A 26,544-nucleotide genomic window follows, 5' to 3' on the forward strand; every position below is an offset into this window, starting at 1 on the left:
CAACACGTCTTTGCTTCGAGTTTCATTCTCTCCTCCGCACTAAAAATGCTTTGGCACAGCCAGAATCCAGTGTCACGCTAAAGTAATTCATTGAGCACAAACCGATGCAGCAGAGTCCAGCTCTTTCTGCTTCCTCTCAAACACCACGTCGTCCACCTTGTCTTTCTCGAACTCCTTCTGGCAGCGGTTTAGCAGCAGCTTGCGGAAGTTCACTGTGGTGTTGGGTTTGTCTGTCATGGGCACCTTGAGCTGCACAGAGGAACAGTAGACACGGTAGATAAAGTATTAAATATTAAGACAACTTAGGTGACAAACAAAACCTTTAAGTTTGAGTGTGTGAATGTGAGTTTTCTGCAACTCACACAGAAGGAAACTCCAGCACATCCCTTAACATTTCCATGTGTGGCTTATTACCATAAAGCCCTGTACGTATGCTAAATGTATAGTTAGGGTTACCAACTGATAGCGATGTTTCTTTGTTCCTTATTGCAGAAATGCATATTAAATGAATAGTGACCCATTTAAAGGAATCCTTAAGAGATGACATATTTCATATTTTACAACAAACAAATTCAATCTAAATAGAAGATTTTCTCCTCCCTCTAATATAGATTATGGGTGTAACACATTTTACCATTTCATCACAAAATGATATTGTTCACACTATATCATCGCATTCTATTGAACTGTGTTGTATTGCACAGCATTATGTTGCATCGACGCGGTGATGAATCTGAACCCATCGATCTTTTTGTGGCTGAAACATTTAGTCAGAGCTGTTGACTGCATATTGAGAGGTAAATTGGATTAGTTTCATTAAGGAGCACACACGTAGAGGAAACTGCACCGTCTGTGGATTTCAGAAAAGTTTACTTATTGCTGTGCTAGAACTCCTGAGCCGTGAATGAACCACAGTTGAGGTGAGATTATTCATTCACCTCATGCCTGCTTCTCTACCCTTATGTCAACACGACGGCCTGCTTACCGTGGCGAGGCAGCGGCACATGTTTCCGTAGGCCACGGAGAAGCTGGGCTCGTCGATGGCCTTCTCAAAGACCAGGTCGATGACCCCTTTGAGCCTCTCTTCTGTGTCGATGGTCAGGTCTGTCACCTGTTTCATCAGCTGGTTGAACTTCTGAGGCGTCAGCTTGTTCAGGATGCTGCGGACCTTCTTGAAGAGCTCCTGAGAAGAATCAGTCAATCAAGCATTTTATTTGAAGATTATTTTACAAACTACGGCTTGTAATTATTGGTAACCATGATAACCATCTATTTATTAAGTGAAGTTGTTTCAAACCGAAGTAGAGCAAATCATTGACTAAGAAATAATAACTAAACTCTCATTTTGTTTTCTAATTTTTACAGAGTTAGACCAGACAATTGATTCTGCAATTTTCAAAAATGTAAAGCTCTTCACTCAAGTGGATTTTAATTTGGTAAACTCCTCTCTTGTGTCATCTTTTCTGTGTGTTTGTGTGTACAAGCACGCGTGTATATTTGGCCTTACCTGTGTGTTTTGCACTGCGGGATCGTCTGCAAGGACCTCCGCCCTCTTCATGCCAGGTTTCCAGGCATTCTCAGATTTTTTCAGCTGAATGTCATCAACCGACACGTTCATGATGATCTTCCTGGGTGGAGGCCGCCGAGCCCCAATGTTCATAAGCTGTGAACACAATCAAAAGAATACAACGCCTCAATATTCCTTGTCACTACAAGTTGTCAGTCACAACACATCGTCTATCCAACAACAAAATATAACAAAAAAACTGAAAAAGACACATGACTTAAAAAAGGTAGCTGCCACTTCCTTGTAATTGTAAGAGCCATGTGTAGACAACAATTCTCTGCCAAATGAGGGCCTGTGTCCATATTGTCTCTTTTTATGGCAGAAAAGTGCCTGCAAGGCACTTGGGGAGTGCACTAACCTGAGGATGCTTGCCCTCATACTCTGTATGGATGAGCTTTTCACGGCTAGATCTGACAGCCATAACGTTAGCACAACACTCACCAGCAACATTCTGTGTACGCCCGGCCGATCTGCTTCCACAAATGGGCTTTTCGGTCTGTGTTAAGATTTGGTAAGTGTCTGCGTAACATATAAAGCTCAGGATAGACATACACAGCCAAGCATCTCTTCTATTTTCTACAGGGACGTGTCACCAGTGCTTTTCTGAAAAGTTCAGAGGTTTTCAACTGGACGTGCTCGCTCAAAGCGGCCGGACAAAAAAAGGCGGAACTCTCTAGGCGGCCGCATATGCTCTCTCCTCATTGGGAACAGTTGAAAAAAAGAAGATGAAAAATGCTTTCTGGACACAGGCCCAGAGTCTCCACATTACTTTGTGAAATAAATAAGAAAATAAAGAATATAAAATCTGCTCTATCTGAACTGACCCTGCATTGTCCAGAAGAACAGAAACACTCTTATGTGTTTATTCCAAATCAGACAAATCTTGACTCTGACGATGGTACAGATGTGTTTGGAGTGGTATATCTGAGGTTTTCTGTGTTGAATCAGCCACTGAATACTTATGGACTTTGGCTGAAACCAACTGGAACCAATCACCTCAAATCATATCCCATTATCCTCAGACCATTACGCAAAAGTTTGAAAGACGTGGCATATCTATTACATTTTTTCCCCACTGAATTTGTCCTGATGATTACGAGACAACTAGACACATTTTAAGAAAGTAGGAATTAGAGGAGTGCGTGTGACTTTATGAATGATTGTGGCAGCGTGTGTGTGTTTGAGTGTGCACATGTGACTCACCGCAGCGCCTCGTCCTCCAGTCATCTGTCTGCCAAAATCTGCGAAAGCGGGTGTGAAATCCGGTCCCCTGGAAATCACCCTGGAATCCACCACTCGAGATGGCAACTTGTTTTGGTTAATCTGCACAACACATAACAGACACAATCCATCGTCACACACACACACACACACACACACACACACACACACCCACACCCACACCCACACACACAAGGAGTTGAACAGCAGGGGGAGCAGTGATCCCCATAACAATTGTGGCAATATAGTAAAAGGAGTCTGGTGAGTGTGCGTATGAATGTATGTGCATTTCTAACCCAGTGGTTCCTTAAAAGGTGACCCGCTGTAAATGACAGTCATAATACATTAACAGCTTTTAGTTTATGGATTTTCACTGTACTGGTGATAAATTCTGCTCGGCGGGATTAGCGGGGCCATTAAGACAGAAAAGTCAGGACCAGATGTGGAGGGGAAGGAAGGAAGAAGGGAAGGAACGCAGGAGAGAGAGAGAGAGCAGGGGGGAGATAGTTGTGGGGGAGGAGAGAAGAACAAATCCAGCTCTTTGTCTTTCAGCTGTCCTTGACTTCCTCTCGCCTCGTTCCCACTGAGATTTCACTTTCTCCCTCAGAAAATGAGACTTTGGGATTCTACATCGCCGATCTGGTTGTTCTTTTTGGAGAGGTGGGGGAGGGGCATATGCTCTCAACGCTGCCAAGTGTGACATAATAGCAATGTGATTTTAATCAAAACAGCATTTCAGCGGGCCATATGCTCCACCCATACACATGTGTGGATCAGAGGAATGAACCAAACTGTGTGCAGTATCTTTGATCCAGTGCACTCAATCTAACGGACTCAAGTCTGAAACAATGCCTGTTGCTCTGAGCTAATGATGAAGAACCTTGTTTTCATGAAGTTTATTCAAAACTAGGGCTTCAACTAATGGCTGCTTTCATTACTGATGAACACAATCTATCATTTAATAGCTTAATTGCTTAGTTTTTAAAACCTCAGAAAAGTCATAATAATTTCCAAGCGCCTGAGGTGAGATTTTTTTTAAATTGCTATGTCCGACTAATAACCCAGACATTGAATTTACAATGACATAAAAAAGAAGCAGCAAATCTTTGTTTTATGACTGACTTAAAAAGGTTATCGAAATTATTGACAGTTCATTTTCTGTCAACCGACTCATTATTTCAGCTCTATTCAAAACTCCATGTTGAAAGCTACATTAAGAGAAGGAAAGAGACAACAGATAACTTTTAAAAGAGACAACATTCGACACTCTGTGGTTTAAGGACACTGGGCTCTGACTATTCATGCAGGTCTATCTGCAACATCTGGTCTACTCACCTTGTCCAGCACCACATCACTGATGGGTGGGAGACCCTCAGGCTTCTGTATGCAGGCAGGCATGAACTGGAAGCCCAACAGGAAGTCCCTGTTGTACTGACGCTTCCCACTGGACTCGGCCAGGTCTAGGCCACCAAGCAGGGTTTGAGAGACAAAGTGCAAATATATATAAAGACTGAACGGAAAATAATTGAAGCAACAGCTACACTGAAAAAAGTTATGCTGATATTTGAATGTCAACACACAGAAATCTATTGACAAAACTTCTGTATTTTTACATTAAAGTTAATAGTATGTCCAAAGAACGGGGCCCTTCTAACCTTCCATGTCCTGCGGGGCCCCTGTGGAGTTCTCCTTCTCCCCAGGGGTGACTCCGCTGTCGCTGCTCTCCGTCTCTGAAGTGTGACCTGCCCCGTTCCTCATGGGCTCCATCTCCGCCTCGCCATTCTCCTCTGGGACGGCAGGCTTTGCGTCAACCTCGGGGCTGCTGGCAGGAACCGGAGCAGCGGTGGAGGTGAGGATGGACGGCAGGGGCACCGGGCTGCTGCTCACAGGAGCTGACTGCAGGTCCTGGTCTCCAGCAGGCTGCTCTACCGGCCTGGGCTCGTCCTGTGTGGAGGCAAGGTTCAGTTTTCAGATGACCAAGCAATACATTCCTCAGTGCCTGCTATGTTAACCGAGGAATTTCTCCTGCTCACACGGCTGTGCCAGCAGTGCCTACATATACCAGGATGCATTGGGAGCGAGCTACTGGACGCCTGGACGGTTCCCTCCAGCCTTATCCTCTTGCACGGCTAATGCAGCCGCATTCTCTGCCTCTCTCTGCTGCATTTCTTCGGCCACTAAATATCTTAGTCAGCCAAAAACACTGTAAAACGTCTCCCCGTCCAGAACACCCTCTACACTCATATTCTGGGATGCCAAAACAACGAATAGAACAAGGAAGTTGGATGCAAGAAGAACAACAGATTTGGCAGCTGCAAACTAAGATTTCTCGGTGAATCGAGCGCGCACTGAGCAGTTTGTTGATTCAATCCACATAACAGGTGGTCAATACTCCCTTTAATAGTTATTGCTGCATAGCTCTCCTTATATTTAAAGACTAGTAGCATTGACATTTCTCCACATAACACCATCTTTAATTATCAGTTACATGGCAGTAAGGAGGTCATCTGCTGACGAGGTGAAATGGACGGACATAAAAGGGTTTAAATGCAGGAGGAGAAAATAAAGGAAACAGAGTGAAGGGAAGAGGACTCAGGGACGAATGAGAGACGAATGGGTAGGTACAAACAAAAGACAGAGCAGGAGGAAACATAGGAGCACAATAGGCTTGTTGCAGTAGGGCTATGCTGCTATGATTTTCTCGACACCATCCCTAGTATCCTTTGAAATATTATCACTAACATCTTAGTGCACTAACATCTTTTAAAAGTAAAAAAAAAAAAAAGAGAGAGATTATTCTTTTTTTAAAATTCATGTTCTGTGTTACATGCTCTGTGTGCTATCCTGGCCAGGACATGGCTGCGAGTGATTTTTCTCAACGAGACACTAAACTTTCTTTGTCTTCAAAAATAAATAGCAGCTTTAAGTGGGGGGGGGTCACTGAATTTGGTCTCCAAAGAGAAACAACTGAGTCAATGAGGTCATATTTTGAGTCCAGTGTCAAGCCAGCTTCACTGTACAGCCAAATAGTATTCAATATAAATCTAAATTGTGAGACACGCAGCGTCGGAGCAATGAAGATGATGGATAACTATTCGCTGTTGCTTTTGAACTATAACAACATCCCAAAGTAATTTATGTCTGCTTCCCCTACCACACATGCAGAAACATTTTCCACTTCAACTATTGCACCTTTCCTCTTCTCCCTCTCACACTCTGTCCCGGTCCTGATACTTAAGACATTTAAAAAAAATCTTGTTCCGAATTGAGATACCAACCATTCAAAGAAGGTGAAGAAATATCACAAGGGTATTGGAAAGGAGGTCAGTTTCACAGGATATTTGTTAATATTCAAACTTGAAAGTATCCATACTTGAAGATAATTTAAAGTAAGACTTTGAATACTCGCTACAGCAGAGAGACGTTTTTTTACCTCATCTTCCTTTTGAGGTGTGTCTCCAGCAGCGATCCCTTCATTTGGTTTCCTCCAGCTCTTTGGTATAGCAGAAGCAGTCTGATTAACTGCAGGGAAACACAAACGCAGGAACACGCAATCAGCCACAGCCAGTCATCAAACAACTCAACCAGGATGGATGTAAAAGGGAAATTTGTGTTTAAAACGCAATGATGTGCAAGAGAAACATCTTTTTGTCTACATAAACAAATCTGATAGTCCACATTTAAATCTGGGTAAAAACAGTTTAGATGAATTTCTTCTTCAGGAGTGTGACAGCAGACTGTCTGACAGATTATCTGCAATGTCTACTACATAGGGGTTCATAAAACACTAGTTATTGAGTGTACTCATAAAAACAGCCTCTCTTTGTAGGCTGGACTGTCACCAAATAAACAAAAAACACTCAAAATGATCTAGGCTACAAGACATGTTTACAGTAGTTGAATTGCATCTGATAAAGTACCTGTAGTGGAACTCTTCCTGGTGAGTGCTTGGTGCTGGGACTCTGTTTTGCTGTCAGTAATGCCTCCGTGTGCCTCCGTCCCTGCCCTGGGGACGATGTCTTTAGTGTCTAAGGACTTGCTTGGCTCGCCGGCCTCTATCGTGGCCTGCACTAGAGGCGGAAGGCCGAGGGGGAGCATGACTGGCAAAGCTGGGGCGGGGCTTGAGATCAGGGTGACCGGCACCACGGCCACAGGTGCCATAGGGGCGGGCGCAGCAGCAACGGGCAACTCGGGCCTCATGTCAGAGGGCAAAGTTTCAGAGGAGGTGGCCTCTCTGTAATCAGGAGCAGAGGCCGGGGGCTGGAGTGCAGCTGAAGACAGAAGAGAAGGCTCGTGAGCCAGGGCGTCCAGCTCAGTCCCAGAGTCTACGAGGCCGTTCAAAGCCTTGGGAGCCGGCGCTGGTGAGGCGGCCGGAGTTCGCAGAGCGTCTGAGAGAGGCTTGTCTGTGTTGGGGATCTGACTTGGCGCCAAAGAGGGCTTGTGCTCCTCGACTGTGGAGGAGGGGGAAGAGGCTGAAGCAGTGGACTCCCTGGCTGAGGGACGCTCACTGTTGTTGGCCGCTGATAGAGGGAGAGCGACGGCAGCGGTCACTGAAGCAGGGAAGGGAAGCTCTGGTTCAACAGCAGAAGAGAGCTCAGTGACAGCAGCTTTGGCCTCAGGTCTCTCTACAGGGGCTTCAGGCTGGACAAGCCCAGGCGAGGAAGACTTCTGGACAACTGGCTCCAGTTTTGGCGTATCATCTGGAAGAGGAAGAGTTCAGATAAACACACAATCTAATCCTCGATGGTAATATTTGCATCATGTATCTCTTTCTTTAAATAGATAGCGTGTGTCTAAAAATACTTAGATAGATATTAAGTTCATGATTGTGACAGCTCCAGGCTCAATAAACCAGACGCCATTTTCCAGCATTTGCATAGAGGGTATCAGGTTAAACTTGCAGCCTTTAGCTCACTAATAAACATCTACGCAAAAGTAGAACTGGTTGATGACACTCTGACTCGCCTTGTGTGGTAAATGAAAGTGAAAGCGTTCGATGTGCAGCATGTTCTGGGAAAACGGAAGATGAGCCTGGGAATCGTTGTTTGAGCAAAAGAGTGGAGGCATGACATTGCCTGACAGGAAGTGACGACACGATAGTAAAACAGACCAATATCTTCACAATTTTAACATAAAACTCTGGTTAAAACAGCATTGGTAAAGACTACTAGACCTGTTAGGAGTTTGGGTGTATTTTAAAAAAAGAGGGGGGGTGCAGACCTGGCCCTGGCTTGGTGTCTGAAGCCCCAGTGGTCGATGGCTGCTGTGGCTGCTGTGGCTGTTGGGGCTGCGGTGGCTCCAGCGCGTAACCTCCAGGATGGGCCTGCTGTGGCTGAGGAGGCTGCTGCTGCTGCTGCTCTGGAGTCTGGCTGCTGCTCGGCTGCTGCTGCGTTTTGAGGTAGAAAATGTGAGGATAATGAGGGTGCGCCCATAAAAACTAGAAACACAGAAAACCAGAGACAGGCACAGAGATGTAGGCACGCACACAAACCAATAAACAAACAAGCCCAAATGTAGGATTAAGCAGAAGGAGTCCGATGGGGGGGGGGGGGGGGGGTAGATTAGGAGGACAGCAATGGCAGACGAGACAGAAGATGAAGATCGATGTGGGAGGAATGGCAGGAGGAGGAGAAACGGCTCAGAACAATGCAGAGAGAAGGATAGAAGAAAAGAGAAATAAATCAAAAGGGGCACAAAAAGACAGAAAGAGAGGAAAGACTGTTAACATCAACAGAAGGACACAGGGAGGAAGAAGTCACATTGTCTTTCTTTAGAATCCAGGAAAGCTGTTTTTTCGTTTCATAAAATAAAATGTGCCAATGGCATTCTTACAACGGTTTCTAATTAAGGGGCTTCAATGCCATTTTTTTTAAAGAACAGACCGGATAGATAACAACAACAACTGAGTGGATTCTGTAGGAGCAGCAGGAGAATACAGGCATGAGAGTACATAATCTATAAAAAAAGAAAAACAGGTGTAAGATTAAAACATCTGTTAATAAGATTACAGTGAATTCATCAGGAGTTTTCAATAAGTCATGATACCCACCTGCATGTCTAAAAATACGTTGTATGTGATATTAATGCGATAACTTTTTTTATTATTATTATTCAGACTTTTTTGACCTAAATCGTCCCAGGAACATATGGCTGACAACATATGACACTCAGCCACATTTATAAAACAATTTACAAAAGTGCAGAGGCGTGTTCTGGACAGAAAGCCGTCATTAATTCCTTATGAGAGGGCAAGATGGCCGGATAAATTACCAAAGACACAGAAGCCGTGTCCTGTCTGTCACACACAAGGTTTAGGGCAGAGAGCTCACGCTGCACCAAAGCAACATGAGCGGTCTCTCCTCTCCACAGCCAAACCTCCGGCCTAATCAGTGCTGTACCACCACGACTGTAACTACCGCAGGCGAGCGTGTCGGGGAGGCATACCTGTGGGGGTGTAGGGGTAGAGGAGGGGCGGCCGACAGGAGGTGTTGAATTCCTGCTCCCTGAACCCCCTGCCATGATCTCCTCTGTGATGTCCCTGCCACCCTGATTGGGGTCACGGATACGGATCTGGGAGGACAATGGCACAAAAAAAACAGACCTCACTAAAGCGCCCGAGTCTCGGCGCAACCCTGCCTCAGCCACGTCTTATGTAGGCTTATCGTCAGCAGCGTTATACACCAACAGAGTTTGCAGTATTATATTATGGGGTTAGATTTTTTCACCAATTCACAACTATAATGTAGACTTTATTTTCAAAACACTATTTTGTTAAAATAATTCCTCATATTACGCAAAATATTACATATTTTAAACAAGAAAACATGTATTCTGTTACTCTAAACACAAAGAGCAACTGGAGTAACTGAGCAAGCTGCTGGTTATAAAGATTATACTGCATGAAAAGATTGAAAGCTCCAGAGAGAAGCTACTAAATGAACTTTGAGGGGAGATTGTTTCGTCAACTGCTGTTTCCGAGATCAAAACTGAACTGCGAAGCTCAACTTTTGAGCCAGTATGGATGAGAAGTCTTACAAAGGTCATGAAAAAAATGGAAATTTGAACATCTACATTTCTGTGACAACTGATAGCAATCACTATGTGATGGAAAGCTCCAGAACAACTGCTAAATGGGCCTTAAAAGGGATAGTTTGGATGTTTCGAAGTGGGTTTGTATGAGGTACATATCCATAGTCAGTGTTGTAAAAAAATGACAGCCCTTTCCAACAGAGAACGGAAGCTGTTATCTATGCGCTCTCTTCAAGGCCACCAGATACCTTTGTCATTTTACCTCGCAGAACACAGGAGTTGCTGGTCTACTGCTGCATTGATTGGTAAGTGGTGACTTTGTGGTATTGTGTGACTTTTTTAAAATCTGAACTAACCCTTTAAAAATACCAAACAAACTAACCGATCGCAGCGGAGGCGGACCAACAACTTCCGTGATCTGCGAGGTGAACCAATGAGCCAGGTGGCTCTGTTCTGCGCCGGAAAGGGCGAAATATTCTGAATGTAGCACACACTTATACTGATATAGATTCTTTTAGACGCCTTACTTTGAGGTGGCAAAAACACGTTCCGTTGATGCCCTGTTCCCAGCAGTAAATTACTTTGCTACCGTGCCAATACTCCTGTCTGCTTCTCCAAACTAGGGGCATCTCGACCACCTACTATTGTAGGTAATACACTGACTGTGGATAGGTCTCTCATACAACCCCACTTTAAAACATCCAAACTATCCCTTTTTTCCTGTTTTGCAAGCTTCCACAAGAGCAAGATATTTTTAAACTTGACAAAAGGCAAGATAACTGGGAGGTGCAGCGTGTCAAATCTATTGGAAAAAGAATAAATAGACACAGAACTACTAAGGTACTCACTGTTTTCTTTTCGCGCTTGGCTGGTGGAGGTTGCTGTGGTGTAGGCACTATGATGGGGGGTGAGGGGGGATACACAGCCTGTCCTGGGTAGTAGGGCGGACCAGCTGTGGGGACGGGAGCAGGAACCGAGGGTGAGACAGGCGGGTGGTACCTGAGGGGGTCTGGATGAAAAACAAAAGAGTGGAAAAAAGGAATTAGTTCAACATCGTTGCACACGAGGCTGATTGGTTGTGTCTAATTGTGGTGAAATTGGATTTTAAATGCGACAGAGTCCTCGATGTGCATCTTTGTTGTGTTAATGACTCACGATATGGGGCAGGGTACTCCCCTGGACCTGGACCAGGATAGAAGGTGCCAGTCCCTGGAGGCTGCACAGAATACTGCTGAGGAGGTCCCACATAGGGCGTACTGTGGCGATACTGCAAGTAAAGAAAGAGAGAGAGAGACCGCTCAACACATCATCAGATACAAACTTCATTTTAAAAAACTAAACATTAAAAAAAAAAGATCACCAGTGATTGCAAAAGTGTGCAGATTTAAATTTGAAGGGATTTTAATCATCCTTCTGTGACATTTTGTATAATCCCTCTTTCAAATTCTGCCGTGAGCAGTGTTATGAACTGTATCTCTAGTAGTAAGTCAAATCTAAATCAGTACCAGCTGCAACCAGAGTGTTATCTCTGTAGTCAACAGCACAAAAACAAAATAATTGCAGGTGCTCTCCAGCAGCAACAATATGTTTGCATAATTCCTGAGACAAAGGGAGATACTGATGTTTAGAATCTGTGTTTGTTATGATGAATTACACAGAGAAAATGCTTTTATATATCTAATGTACAGTCATAACTATAGCTGGCATTGAGATATGGACAGGTGGGGAACCACGCCTAATAGTGCCTCTGGTATGTTCAAGGAATTTTGGGAAATACCCCATTTTTTTTTTGGTTTCTTGCTAAGAGTGAGACGAGAAGCTTGATACTACTCTCACACCAGTCTGGTAAATGTAAGGCTACAGAGAGCAGCTGGTTATCTTAGCACAAAGACTGGAAACAGGGGGAAACAGCTAGCCTTGCTCTGTCCAGAAGGGAACAGAATCTGCCTCCAGATTCTGCAGCTCACTGAACACATCATATCCAAGTTGTTCAATTTGTTCAATCCAATTTTTACAATGCAATAACTTTCTGGAAAGACGGATAAGAAAAGAAGCTAGCAGGCAATTGACTGCAGCTTCATATTTAACAAACAGACAGAGTGACTGGCATCAATCTTATCAAAATGTTGCACTACTCCTTTATTCAGCTCACCAGTACCAGCCGCAGCCAAAGAACACTGTCTCAGCATTCGATTAAATACAAGAAAAAATTATCAAAACTGCAGAAGCAAATGTGACATCAAGATAAAGTGTAATCCTAATGTTCAGAATCTGTGTCCATTATAATACATCAAAATAAGAGAAACGCTTCATGCTAATTTCTAAGAGCCAGTTGAGTGTGTCTGCGTCACCTGTGGGATGTAGTACTGTGCAGCCTGTGGGGAAGGGAAAGGCATGGGCGCCATGGTCATCATGATGGGTTGGTTAGTGGGGTAGACGGCCGCCGAGGGAGCCTGTGAGCCCGGCCGTATGGAGGGTGTGTTCGTAGGGATGGTGGGCCTCGCAGTCTGCATCTGAGTCCTCTGGAAAAACTGAGGGCAACATGTGAGAGAAACGCAGAGAACACGACAAAATACATTAAAGTAGCATTCCAGAGGCAGCGGTCTCATTCCCACATGCTGCCACGCTGTATCTAAAATACAAACACAGAGTACAGCTTTTCAGATGTCTTCTCCATTTGGCCTGCACATTTCTCACAGTGCGACAGTCTCAGTTTTATCACCAGCTTTAGAAAAACAAAAGAAAGAAAAGAGGGGGAAAAAAAAGAGGCCAAGCACCAGGACTCTCTCTGAACTCTCACTCACACTGAGGGATGACATGCACTGTTACATTACCATTTAATGCCTCTATAATCAACCCATACATATTATTACTTTAACTTATATTGTAACTGGCAAGCATTAAATGAATCAGATGAAAGACATCTGCAAAGTAGGTAGCCCCACTCTCTATTTAGACACTTGGGCCTTAATATTTCCTCCGACAATCACCTTATCAATTAAACAGAAGCTTTAAAAGCATGATTCATTCATATTGAGCTATACAAATAGTAAAAAGTCGTCTGTAGTCAAAGTACTCCAGAGTGAACTGTCTCAATTCTTCTAGACATTCACAATATGTCCTGTGTTTATTACAAAGGTCATTATGATTTATGGTTATTATCATCATTATTACTATGATGATGAAGGTGTGAGGGGAGCCACACGTATATTATTATTGAACTTTCATCAACTGAATGAATTTCGCTACTTCTGTGTTTTTGTTGTCAAGGGACCTTTGTGGTATCTTGACGTACGTTTTTTTAAACACCGTGGCAACACAAAGGGTGAAAAACGTGTGTGTATGCGTGTGTGTGTGTGTACACACACACACGCATACAGACACACACACACACACACACACACACACACACACACACACACACACACACACACACACACACACACACACACACACACACACCAAAAGATGTAAACAAAAGCAGATTTTTTTGTTTTGTTATTAATCTCTAATTTTTGTTGTTCTCTGTAGTTCCGTTAATGAGGATTTGATTGCTATTCATGCCAATTTTCAATGATAAATATAACGCTGGTGTGGTTTAGACTTTTTAGAGACATTTCCTTTCCCTGAATGAAACTGGATGCCATTTGTTACAGACAGACATGGATTAACTCAAATACAGGGTTCTACACATACAGTTGTGGTCAAAAGTTTACATACACTTGTAAAGAACATAATGTCATGGCTCTCTTGAGTTTCCAGTTATTTCTACAACTCTGATTTTTCTCTGATAGAGTGATTGGAACAGATACTTCTTTGTCACAAAAAACATTCATGAAGTTTGGTTCTTTCATGACTTTATTATGGGTTAACAGAAAAAGTGACAAAATCTGCTGGGTCAAAAATATACATACAGCAACATGAATTAGCAATTTTGGTGACTTAGAAAGTTGTGTCAATGAAATGAGCTTCATAGCATGGTCTCTTAATTTCTTGTGAGTGATTATGAGTGACTACAGCTGGTGACTTCTCTGAGGCCATTTAAATAGGGCTCATTGGATACAAACGCCCACAAACGCTACAATGGGAAAGTCAAAGGAGCTCAGCATGGATCTGAAAAAGCGAATCATTGACTTGAACAAGTCAGGAAAGTCACTTGGAGCCATTTCAAAGCAGCTGCAGGTCCCAAGAGCAACAGTGCAAACAATTGTTTGTAAGAATAAAGTGCATGGCACTGTTTTGTCACTGCCACGATCAGGAAGAAAACGCAAGCCATCACCTGCTGCTGAGAGAAAATTGGTCAGGAGGGTGAAGAGTCAACCGAGAACCACCAAAAAGCAGATCTGCCAAGAATTAGAAGCTGCTGGAACACAGGTGTCAGTGTCCACAGTCAAGCGTGTTTTGCATCTCCATGGACTGAGAGGCTGCTGTGCAAGAAGGAAGCCCTTGCTCCAAAAGCGGCACCTTAAGGCTCGACTGAAGTTTGCTGCTGATCACATGGACAAAGATAAGACCTTCTGGAGGAAAGTTCTGTGGTCAGACGAAACAAAAATCGAGCTGTTTGGCCACAATGCCCAGCAATATGTTTGGAGGAGAAAAGGTGAGGCCTTTAACCCCAAGAACACCATGCCTACCGTCAAGCACGGTGGTGGTAGTATTATGCTGTGGGGCTGTTTTGCTGCCAATGGAACTGGTGCTTTACAGAGAGTAAATGGGATAATGGAGAAGGAGGATTACCTTCAAATTCTTCAAGATAACCTAAAATCATCAGCCCGAAGGTTGGGTCTTGGGCGCAGTTGGGTGTTCCAACAGGACAATGACCCCAAACACATCAAAAGTGGGGAATGGCTAAATCAGGCTAGAATTAGGGTTTTAGAATGGCCTTCCCAAAGTCCTGACTTAAAATCCCATTGAGAACATGTGGACAATGCTGAAGAAACAAGTCCATGTCAGAAAGCCATCAAATTTAACTGAACTGCACCAATTCTGTCAAGAGGAGTGGTCAAAGATTCAACGAGAAGCTTGCCAGAAGCTTGTGGATGGCTACCAAAAGCGCCTAATTGAAGTGAAAATGGCCAAGGGACATGTAACCAAATATTAGCACTGCTGTATGTATATTTTTGACCCAGCAAATTTGATCACTTTTTCTGTTAACCCATAATAAAGTCATGAAAGAACCAAACTTCATGAATGTTTTTTGTGACAAAGAAGTATCTGTTCCAATCACTCTATCAGAGAAAAATCAGAGTTGTAGAAATAACGGGGAAACTCAAGAGAGCCATGACATTATGTTCTTTACAAGTGTATGTAAACTTTTGACCACAACTGTAGGTATCACTCACTCACTCACTCACTCACTCACTCACTCACTCACTCACTCACTCACACACTCACACACTCACACACACACACACACACACACACACACACACACACACACACACACACACACACACACACACACACACACACACACACACACACACACACGTTTTTCCCTGGGGGTCATTGGGTTTTTAATGTCTTTTTTTCCTATGGTTGGATAAGCAACAAAGGACTTCACCGGACCTTATTGGCAGAGACCGGCCTGAATACGGTTTCCTGCAGAAAACTTAAAGAGGAATACCGCGTGCAAATTTAATTAATTCTTGTTTTTTTTTATACTGTCCTATTTTGGAACTCTTTGTTTTTTTAATTCTGGCCAGTCTACGGTAAACGAGCTGCACCAGACTCCACAGCTGTAGAAAATAAAATCAAAAAGCTGAATTGTTTCAAATACCTCTTTTTGTGCCTGAGCAGCTCGGCCAACTTTGCAGTTGTACTGACTGTGAGACACTCGGCACGGCTCTCTTCACCAGGCAGCAATATGGCCTTTTTCTTTAGAAAACTTAAAACATAAACTCATAAAGACTGCCGCTACAATGGCTTCTTACACAGCACATGTCACAATCAGCCTAAAGTTGAATATTGGATGGGCTTTGTGTTTGGCCGGGCCTGAAGAGAGACCACTACCAACAGCTGTGACCGACTTCCAAACAACCAGGGCTCACGCTGGGAATACCCAACCACGGTTACATTGTGCTCCGGTGAAGGAGAGCAGAATAAACAATGCTGTAAAACCGTCTAAAAACACCCAGGAGGGAAATCACCTTTAACATAATAAATCAATTCAACGGCTTTATTGTAAATAGCCCTGTGGAAATCTGGGAAACGACCAGGAAACTGTTCATTACCAGCTACCCAAAGAAAAAGAAAAAATAATATGAACACATTTCCAACAGGTAAGAGACACTTACATATCGCATGGATATAAAAAGGAAATACACTTATCTTAGGGAACAATAAAAGAGACTCTTTCATTCCGCATGCTGTTTGGAAATTGTGCAAGCTAATTAAAGATGAATAATGAATGGAGCAAAAACTGCAACATTATGAAGTGGAAAGTGAAGTAATGATCCTCTACAGGATAAAAGACGAAAGGAATAAATGATGATAAAAGACCTCTCTACTGAGCATTCACTGCGGTGGAGATGAGGGGGTGCACAGGGTTAAAAGGGAGGAGGGATGGGATCATGTAGGGATGATCCTCATTATGCCATGCAGGTCTGCAGAGAGACTTGTGAAACAGAGGTTAATGTTACCTGGATGGGCCTGAATCCTCCCTTGAGTATTGAAAGCAGGAAAGAGAAAAAAAGCCAATGGGAGACTGTACTGGTGACACTCAATACAAAAACAAAGCCGGCAATCATTCGCCCACACACATTAAGGCACAAAACCACACAATTATTTCCATCCACCTGACACTGTAACTGATCCTGAGACACTTTGATCGGAAAAAAATAACTTGAGCAATACAAAGCACCTTCAGAATGAAAGTTGGTTTATCTTTGAGAAGGTGGGAAAAAAGCTCACAGCGAAAATGTCACATCAGCATTTGACTTATGCATCAGCATGACATAACATGAACAGTTGCACACATATATATATATCCGCAGGTACATCCTCTCTCACTTTACTTCCACGGGTTATTTCCTTTCTCGAAGTCTGTGTGCCAGCCTACCACAGTCTGCCAATTTGGCATTTTCCAGCCCCGTTGGACCTGGCTGTCACCTGCAACAATGACTTAGCGACTGAGATGATGCCAAGGTGGCACCAAGGAGTGTCACATGCATGCGTCTATCTCATGGGAGGCGACAGGAGTCACCTCACTGCCCTGGCAGCCTGGTAGTCCGGCTAGCTTCAGTTATGTGACATTTCCACTACTCGACGCCAGAGACTGTATGAAATATGGATATAATCTCCGTGACGTCATCCATATTTATCTGAAGAGTTTTTGTTAAGCTCAAAGTGGGTGGATTCCACTGTCTCCATCTAGGCAGACGCAGTGAATCGATGGTGGCGCTGAAGCGGGCAGGGTATCAGAGGACACAGCTAGCAGCCCGACATGGCACCCACCCATCACTCAAAGAGGCCACACCTTTAATTGTGTATACATTTAAGCCTTAATATAATTTTAAATGGATGAGATATATAGAATTCAACCCCCGTGTGGTATTAATGAAGGGGAATATTACCAATAGAAACCAAAACCTTATTTTGTGAAAGGGTTTAAACACATTTATTCCTGCTCTGAAAGTGGGCGTTTTAACATGCGGGTCTATGGAGATCGCCTCCCCTTTGGAGCCAGCCTCAAGTGGCCATTTAAGGAACTGCAGTCTTTGGCCGCTCGCTTGAGTCCAACCTAGAGGAAACACTCAAGGCTAAAACTAATAGAGTCATTTACACTCTGAACAGCTCTCTGGATTGTACAACAGTTGTTTGTTTTAGTGTAATTTCCACTTGTTCTGACCTTCTGGTTAACACACAAACACAAACAAAAGCATTGAAATCCCCCAAAAAAGTCAGTTACACCGGCAAGTGGAGGGAAAAAAACTGAAATGATGATGATGCTTGTGTTAAGATGGATTTGCGCTTTGGCCAAATTAATTCATTTTCTAAACTCCATGTACCCTTTACTGTGCATCGAGTGTATTTCGGGGGGACAATGGCTGTTTTCACCATTGATATAAAAGGCCACTGTTCGGCTTCATCTGCTTCCCGACTCAACTTCCGTGGTGGCACAAGAGATCCCAGCGCCAGTTTGTGACAGCCAGAGAATGCACTTTGTATGTGTGTTTGTATACACCAACGCGGGGCGAACACGTCCGACACTTTGACACCACACTATTAATAGTCTGTTAAAAATGTGTCCACACAGAAGCGTCCAGAAGGTGAGGATGTGGAGGGGGGGGGGGGGGGGCATCTGGGGTGTGAATGACACATCAATAATAAAAGTGGGCAGCTGCGTGAATCATTATGGCGAGAATCAACAGAAAAGATAACAGGAATTCACATGGGCTGAATGTCGGCACTCAGACATGTCTGAGAATGTTAGCGTCCACAAGGTAACTCACCGACAGCACCACAAATACTGCGCCGTCTGCCAGACAGAAACACATTAACATGCTCTTCATAACCTAATGACATTGGCCCACATAGTGTCAGCTGCCTAACAGGACCCAGAGTGTAATTTACACCAGTGTCTCACACACACTGACTACAGTCTGTAGTACACACACACATGAAACAGCATCAAAAGGTAACATGGGGTAAGTAATTAAAACACAAAATGACCATTTGTGTTTTAATTACTTACCCCATGTTACCTTTTACTCGCATGCCTCCACGGTGAACGAAGAATACAAACATTCTTCATGAAGTTAAATTAAAGAATTCAAGGTAACACAGGGCGAGTAATTGATATAGAAATGGTCATTTTTGGGGTGAAGTATTTCTTTAAGACTAATTCTTGCAGCGGTTTGTGTCCATCTGGAATTAGACGAAACAATTCTCACCCTAACAATAATAAAAACAGCCAATTTAATTACAGTACCTTGGTGTAATTACTGGAAACAAATGAGAGCATGGTCTCATGAGGGTCTTGTCACTGAAACAAGTCTGAGATTTAGCTATACAAGCACCGCAATAACAACGTCTCTATTTCTGTTGTCAGGAATGAAGCAATCTGCAAGGGAGCCAAATAGCCTTGAACACTACTCTGATTGCCATAATGTCTCTCCTACTTAGGTCAACTTTAATAGTGCCTTACAAATATAGGAATGTTAACTTTCCACTATCAAAACACTTTTGATTGAATGACAGGTTGGTGACAGCCACAACTGACATTCATCCCCAATATCCTGTTTGAAGACACCACATGAATGGAACTGCAAACCATGTTAATGCTGCATGAAGTGTGTCCGTAATCAGCTGTGTGTTTGTGCTACATGCAGTTGGAGGAGAGCACACTGTTGACTGCTGTACAGTCACGCAGAAAAAATATATGAACTGTATGGAGAATCGCAGTCATTAACATCCTGAGCTAAAAACCAAAGACACCCACAAGCTTCATGAACTCTAACCCTGATGAAGACTATTAAATCAATCCGACTGTAAAAATAAACATGAATAGTGCAGCAGCACAACCGTCAGGAAGCGGCTCTGTGCACCTGGCTGGATATCTTGATTACAGCACACTCACTAAAAATCCCATGATAATGAAAACCTCTTGTACTCTATCCAAAGACACTTGAAGGCTTTCAAATCGGAGACTTTTATTTTTTTTCTTCTAAGGAACAGCAGACGTCCCACAAACAGCCCTTTGCCAGCAGGTACCAGCAAAAAAAACGGCTCTGATGGTGATGATGCAAGAGAGGGAGCAGGAGGGGCGTTCAGCGGGGGCAAATTACCTGATGGTGGGTTGGTCGAGGGCCCGTAGCAAACTGGTGGGGGAGGGAGGAGAGGTCCAGCAAGGAGATTGAAGCAGTGATGGCAAAGCGGGGGGGGGGGGGGGGGGGGGGGCATAAGAGAGACACAGAGATAAGATGAAGGATGAGGGCAGATGCTTGAGAATATAGTACAAAACCACAGAGCAACAAAGCTTTGAGGACACATGGCACATGATGTAGCTGTCAGACCCGAGCTAATTTTGCTTTATGGACCACTTACTTCTAAATTGTCAAACACAGGAAAGGATTTTAATGCTGTGAAGCATGTGGTGGGATCAAATCAATTTCCAGTTTCTTATTTAGCAAACCTGCAACTGGAACCACACAGAGAACAAGACGCATGTATGTGTGTGTAGACACTGACCGAGGTCTGACAGCCTTGCTCTGCTGAGGGGGGGCTGGGCAGGAGCCAGGCAGGATTAATAAGTAATGCTTACTGGGGAGTGTGTGTGTGTGTGTGTGTGTGTGTGTGTGTGTGTGTGTGTGTGTGTGTGTGTGTGTGTGTGTGTGTGTGTGTGTGCTGGCAAAGTACATGTAATATTTGGACATTTCTTACTAGGCTTGTGGAGGGAGATTTTCACAAAAAAGGTGTTGTTAATCTTTACGCAGCTTTCCTTAGGCTACATTAACACAACACTATAAGATAGGGCAGCTTGACTTGACATACAAAATTAAAACAGACATAGATAATTTAAACTACGTAAGAGAACACTGACACAGGGAGCGACATTTTAACTTGAATACTGCGCTTCTACTACTCCTAGACTCAGGTCCCATACACCACCGCCACCATAACAAGCATATAAGGCGCTTTAAAAGGAGACTACGAAGGAGACCTCGTATAAGCTAAACTGCTTCACTGCCATGAGCAGATCCATTTGTGACTTCATAACACCAGGACCCTGCATCACCGACAGTCACAGTAAACCATAAACTGTTCGGGCACTCAGAGGCGAGCGTGCTGTAAATCCACGAGCAGAGGGGCACTCACCGGGCGACTTTGTGGCTGTGCATTCATTGGCTGCGTCTGGGGAGAATACACTAGAGGGGCGGAGCCAGCATTCTGTCCAGGGTTGTATGGAGACTGTCGAAAGACAAAAAAAAAGGAAAGACGGAGAGAGAGGGAAAGGGTTCTTTATATACAGAACAGGGACTGTGCAGAAGTCAGCCGCTAGTCATTTCATTGAGACATTTCACTGACCAGCTCTAGCCCCAACAATACACCAGCAACACCAACGAACGGCGGTGATGGTTTACGTTTGTGTCTATAGAAGGCTGGTGAGAGACCAGAGCTTTAGGGTGAGGCAGCGGGCCATTAGGGCTGTAACGGTAAAGTGGAATGACTAGATTCCTCGCGAGCATGCTCGCATACTTTCAAAAGAAGCAGAGTCACATTTGTAGGCGGAGAGCAGCAAGGCAATAGGACGTATCGATACGACGGTATCCCAGCACCACTGTTACTGTCTGACAGTGACTTAGTGATTAACCGTTTAAATAGATTTACCTCTTTGAATGTATTTATTAAGGTTTTTAGATAATCTTTCTTCCCATCATAAAAGCCGTTGGCTTATTTCTGTTGTGTTTTGGACCTCTGATTCTTATCACTGCCCTTTTCTATCTCCATCCCATGTGTATGGATCTCACTACAGATAGATGGAGAAGGAAGACCCTATAAAAATTAACCCTTACCTGACCCCCACCATCTCCAATCCTAATTAATTAAATAAATCCAAGCCAATCACGGGTTTGAGTTCACACCCACTTTCCCTTTTATTGTATTCCAATCCTGATTAATCATTTGCCACTTTGCCGTTTTACAGAGCTTTTACCCAGAGAACAGAGGTCTTAACATGACTTACAATGTTCTAAAATGTTACACTGATGGTGTTAACCTGCAGGCTAATAGATCTGGCTCCAATACGTAAAAACAGATCTACCCATTCTGAGTAATCACATAAGAATCGTAGCCTCGTGGTGAAATAGCCCGGCATGACTGTGATTCCTGTGGCGTTGTTTAACCAATGAGTAGGACATAATGTGGTGCTTGTGCATATATGCATTAACCCCAGGATATACTGTTTATTGCTATTTGGACACATGCATGCAGGGTGTGCCCTCTGCAGACCCTCATCAGGATTAAACAGGTACTGTACAGAGCATACAGTGCACAGAGATTGTTCCATTACAATTTTATTTAGTTTTAACCATATGTTCATCTGAATTTCATCACAAACAATGCAACCATGCACACATGGATTACTGCTGTGTAAAAGTAGTGTAAAAGAAAAGAGACAAACAGGAAAAGGATGAATGTAAAAAGCTGATGTAAGAAAAGTATAAATAATACAGGTTAGGGGTCGGCCAGACGGGCAGAATTAATGTACTACATAACAGCATTACCACAATGGAGAGGTCACAATTTAAGTATTCAAATTCATTCTTATGTTCGACAAAATTATCTATTTTTATCTAGAGCAAAAATCAAAACATTTAGAAAAACAAAATGTGTTCAAACTCTGGCAACATGACAAATGTTGGTACAAAAAAAGAACTTATTCTATTGTCATATTTTGTCATGATGTAATCATGACAAAATTTGTCATGTAATTACACTGAGAAATGATAAATTCTAGTGTTTAATTGCCGCCCGGCCCAAACACAGGTCACACAAAGCATGCAGACACAATGGACAGATCAAGCATGAAGATGCAGAGAGGTTGATGAACTCACCCCTACGCCTGTCTCCCAGCCCTTAGGGTAGCGATATGGGGAAGCTGTGGGTAGTGATACCTGAGAGAGCGCTGGGGAGTGGGCATGACCGGGCGGGGTGCCCGCCAAGCTAGGGTGTCCCTTTGTGATGTCGTGAGCAGTGTACGGAGGGCCAGCATGTCTGGGTACCTGTATCACATGAAACAAGAAGGTTAGACACAAAAAAAGAGACATTATGTCAGTCAGTCAGACTGACACACACACACACACACACACACACACACACACACACACACACACACACACACACACACACACACACACACACACACACACACACACACACACACACACACACACACACACAAAATGTTGCAGAGGAGGGACAGAAGAGGCAGAATTCCACAGGTCATAAATCCTCCCTCCTGCTGAGGAATGCAAATTAAGCTACAAGCTCAAGGATTAGCCCCGGTAAATGTGTGCAGAGGTGAAGACCTGTGCTGTGGATGGGTGTTGAAGCCTGCAGGGGTTGGCCAAGACTGGCTCTGGCCCCTTCTGCAAGCTGCTGTGCCCAACTCTGCTGTGCAGGAAATACTGGGCCTCATATGGCAAAAACTGGGTCAAGTCATCACACTACAACCCCAATCGTCTGTGATAAACAGAGTGCATCTGATACAATAGATACGAGCGAGAGCCTGCTAAACAATACTTGTCAATATGGGCCAGCAAAAAGGGCTCAGGTTAGGCACAAGGCGAGCGAGTGGTATCGGGGGGGAGAGGGAGTTTTTGACTCAGAATGGGCCTTGGCTGCTGCAGCTGTGGGCTGGCACAACTGCAGGTGCTGCTTGTTGCTGCAGCAAGCCCGACACACCAGGGAATGAGACCGGATACTGCAGAAATAAGCAGGAGGCACTGACACCGAGACGGACTGGAAAGCTGGGAAACCCACCTTTTTTCTTTTTTTTTTTTATCTCTACACACCCTGGCCGTGAAAGCTTTTACAGCTCCAATACTAACATCCCATTGTGACATTATATTCAAATGCACAGGCACCAAAGGCAATATTCTGTACAGCCACTATAGCATCAACCCCCTCTGCTTCTCTCCATCTTCTATGTATGGCCCACTTCCCTTAGATGACCTGGGATAAAGCAACTAATCTAGCTGCTGTTGCCAGGGGAGGGGCCTGCTCTGCTCCAGGCAAGTGACTGATTCTGAGGACATACAGAGTGATGGAATGGGGGAGGGGAGGCAAGCGGCTGTACAGGGGCTTTACATGAGGGGAAGGGGGGAGAAGAGAGCACAAGCCCTCTGCATCCACTGCAGAGAACAAGCGTTTCACGCCATGGGCACGGCTTATTTCCACCAGTGTCATCATGGTTGCAGCCTAATGCCTTAAGACCAACTTCCAGAGCTAGAAAATCTCATAAAACCTGCGGTGTTTCCGGTATCGTTATGTTACAGCGAATAAATAAGCGTGCAGCTGAATAGACGGTCTTCACGCTTCTGTACATCAAAAATAAAAAATCTGTGGTGTCAAATAATCAAAGTGGCAAATCTACGATATACCACAACACTCTTAAGGGACAGAGATTGCGAAAATAAAAAAGCACCATGGGGCAAACAAACAAGCCAATATTTTTCCACATATGACCACTGCAATGGTAGAATTAAAACACTGAGGAAGCCTCAGCGAATGCTATGATTGTATCTGTTGTGTGAGCTCAGTTCATTTTGTGTGAAAAAAAAAATCAATACAATGTGAAGTGAAGAGGGGAATCAATATTCCTATCTTCTAATTTCTATTTAATAGTGAGATAGCCACTAATCAGTATCTTACAGAGCCCTCTAACAAATCGCTGCCCCCCACATTTGGCTTATCAGAGAAGACAAGAATGGTGCAGCAGAGCACTGAGGGTCTGTGAGCAGCACAGCGTGGATGGTTGTACGGCATGATGTGCCCTCAAAAGGAAAGGAGGATGCCATTTCGGGGTTGTGCTTGTCTTTAGGGTGTTAGAGTAGGTGTGGCTGGTAACCAACTAGACAATAAATGGCTCCCAGAGTTCAGCCAAGGACAGCACATCACACTAAATTTGGGATTTCTTTTTTTTTTTTTCTGTGACCAAATCTAATAGTCTTCCTGAAGCCCCTTACTAAATCGTGTGCATATTATCGTGACAAAGATCTGATACAGGAAATGTTAATTAACTCCTGAAGGAGACAGTGAATGGCAAAAATCCCCCGAGGTGACAAAGATAACAGCATTATGTCTTCACAAGCATGCCTTCTTATTTACGTAATAAAAATACAAAAATACAAAAACACACAAATGCAGGATCACAGTGCCTGTAAAAGCTTTTCAACCTCTTGCAGAGATCTCTTTATATTTAATCTATCTATCTATCTATCTATAGATATAGATATAGATATAAAAACACACATAAAAATACCTATATACATATTAAAAAATATATGAATAAATATAAAGGAGGGCTGAGTAGCTTTATAGGCACTGACATCTTGCATGGTACCAAACCACTATGACATTTAAACTCAACACACATTCAGTTGCCAGTTCATCAGGTACACGTGAAAACGAATGCAATGAATCCTACCTTCATAAAGGTTACAATGTTCTTAGGAGGAAACTGGTGCGTTTCTCCTGCACTGAACTTCAGTTGGGCGCTCTGCCTCAAAAAAACAGCAATGTCTGTGGCACTCTGTGGTCAGGTCAAAAACAGCAAAAGAATCACCTCATATGTTGATGGATTTTAGGGGGTGGCATGAAGCCGACAGCATGATTGTAATGGTTGTGATGTTCTGTGAGAGGAGTTTCTAATATTTTGTCCAGCGTATTTATAGCAGACTCGATATCAGAAACTCTTCTCAGAAAGATGCAATGCAGTTCAAACGGGTCAAAAAGTTACCATGAAGTCAAATCAACACCTCTATTAAAACAGTTCAAACAAAGACTAAACATGGCAACCGTTATGAAGGTGTTACATAAGACTGCAGTAGTTTGAGCCAGGTCAGGTGGACCTAATAATCTGGCAACTCGGTGTATGTTTGTTTTGTGGATAAAGTGCTTCCAAATTACATACGATTGGTATTCTAGATCTGTGTGTGCAGTCTGTATCTGAAGTGTGTATTTTCTGTACATGCACTGCAGCATACAGGTGAATGTGTTTTGAGAGAGCGGCTGTGTGCGGGGACTCACGCTGTAGACTGCAGCCACTCCGGGTTGTGTGGGGAAGATTCGGTCGTCCAGTGTCGGCTGAACCCGAGGGATTCTGGAGAGAGCTGCGTTAAGGAGAAACTCTGAAGAGACCCGGGGACACCAAAAACCAGTTTCCTGCTGCTCATCAGGTAACATTACCGTCATGTTTGATGTATGCATGTAAGAGGCGGCGTTAAGCAGGACTGGATGATAACGCTATAGGATGATTTATTGTCTTTCAATGGAATCGTGATGAAGTCGTACATCGAGACATGGCGATACACAATTAAATTGATAATAAGCACATACTAACTCAAAGTTCTGACCATTTTGCTCTTAAATTCTTAATTTAATGAAAAAATTATTGTCATTTGTCAAGTATTTAAAGTCTAAATATTGCAGACCAAACCCCATGAAGAGACTTGATCTAGTGTGTGGGGAAGTTACCCGTTTAGCAAACTCTCTGCAAAGATTACTTCACTCTACACTTCTATTTTTTTACGCTGATTCGGATCCAAAGAGCTTTCCTGATGGCTCTGTAGTTTGATTTCAAGGACCCCCCCCCCCCCCCCCCCCAAAACCACCCCGCCCAAAATGCCCCATCTCTGAGAGTACACTGTGTACCTTCACCATTTTCCAAGTGTTAAAGGGAAAATCTGAAATGGATTTCCGGACCACTTTGGGCAAAGGGGACAGCCAGAGCAGGAGAGTAAGACAACTGTAACTTCATATATTTGTTATACTAAAAGGTAGTATAACAGGTCAAAGAAAAAAACCTCCGGGCGTTTTTCATGCTTTTGGCTCTGTATGAACAGAAACCAGAACAGGAGAGAACTTTCTTCAGGGCTTCTGAAACATGAAATAACGAGCCTCACGAGACATCACTTAGACGTCGGAGGAGACAGAAGAGGGAATGTGTACAAGCCACACAGAAGAGGGAAGCCCTGTGGTTAGTAACCTGCTCAGTCAGTTGT

General features: G+C 43.6%; 1 protein-coding gene across 5 annotated transcripts in view; it reads right to left on the reverse strand.

The window, feature by feature from the left end:
• The window catches only part of LOC137873996 (eukaryotic translation initiation factor 4 gamma 3-like), a 47,439-nt gene that overhangs the window by 13,116 nt on the left and 7,779 nt on the right, over positions 1-26,544 (reverse strand). The window contains exons 2-20 of one of the 5 annotated variants that reach the window (XM_068712553.1): positions 25,571-25,643; positions 24,969-25,073; positions 22,375-22,542; positions 20,636-20,728; positions 19,606-19,638; positions 16,459-16,479; positions 12,169-12,348; positions 10,973-11,084; positions 10,666-10,826; positions 9,233-9,358; positions 8,009-8,225; positions 6,709-7,488; positions 6,222-6,310; positions 4,444-4,732; positions 4,124-4,248; positions 2,771-2,890; positions 1,508-1,663; positions 986-1,183; positions 103-249 (exon numbers count right to left, since the gene is read on the reverse strand). In XM_068712553.1, the coding sequence (XP_068568654.1) occupies positions 103-249; positions 986-1,183; positions 1,508-1,663; positions 2,771-2,890; positions 4,124-4,248; positions 4,444-4,732; positions 6,222-6,310; positions 6,709-7,488; positions 8,009-8,225; positions 9,233-9,358; positions 10,666-10,826; positions 10,973-11,084; positions 12,169-12,348; positions 16,459-16,479; positions 19,606-19,638; positions 20,636-20,728; positions 22,375-22,542; positions 24,969-25,073; positions 25,571-25,643 (3,193 nt within the window). The remainder of the gene's footprint in view (positions 1-102; positions 250-985; positions 1,184-1,507; positions 1,664-2,770; positions 2,891-4,123; positions 4,249-4,443; positions 4,733-6,221; positions 6,311-6,708; positions 7,489-8,008; positions 8,226-9,232; positions 9,359-10,665; positions 10,827-10,972; positions 11,085-12,168; positions 12,349-16,458; positions 16,480-19,605; positions 19,639-20,635; positions 20,729-22,374; positions 22,543-24,968; positions 25,074-25,570; positions 25,644-26,544) is intronic. The other 4 variants (XM_068712554.1, XM_068712555.1, XM_068712557.1 and 1 more) reach the window with 4 other exon arrangements.

This window comes from Cebidichthys violaceus, unplaced genomic scaffold (genome assembly GCF_023349555.1).
Source record: "Cebidichthys violaceus isolate CVI_PGR_0920_01 unplaced genomic scaffold, fCebVio1.0.p SCAF_17, whole genome shotgun sequence".
NCBI classification, from domain to species: domain Eukaryota; kingdom Metazoa; phylum Chordata; class Actinopteri; order Perciformes; family Stichaeidae; genus Cebidichthys; species Cebidichthys violaceus.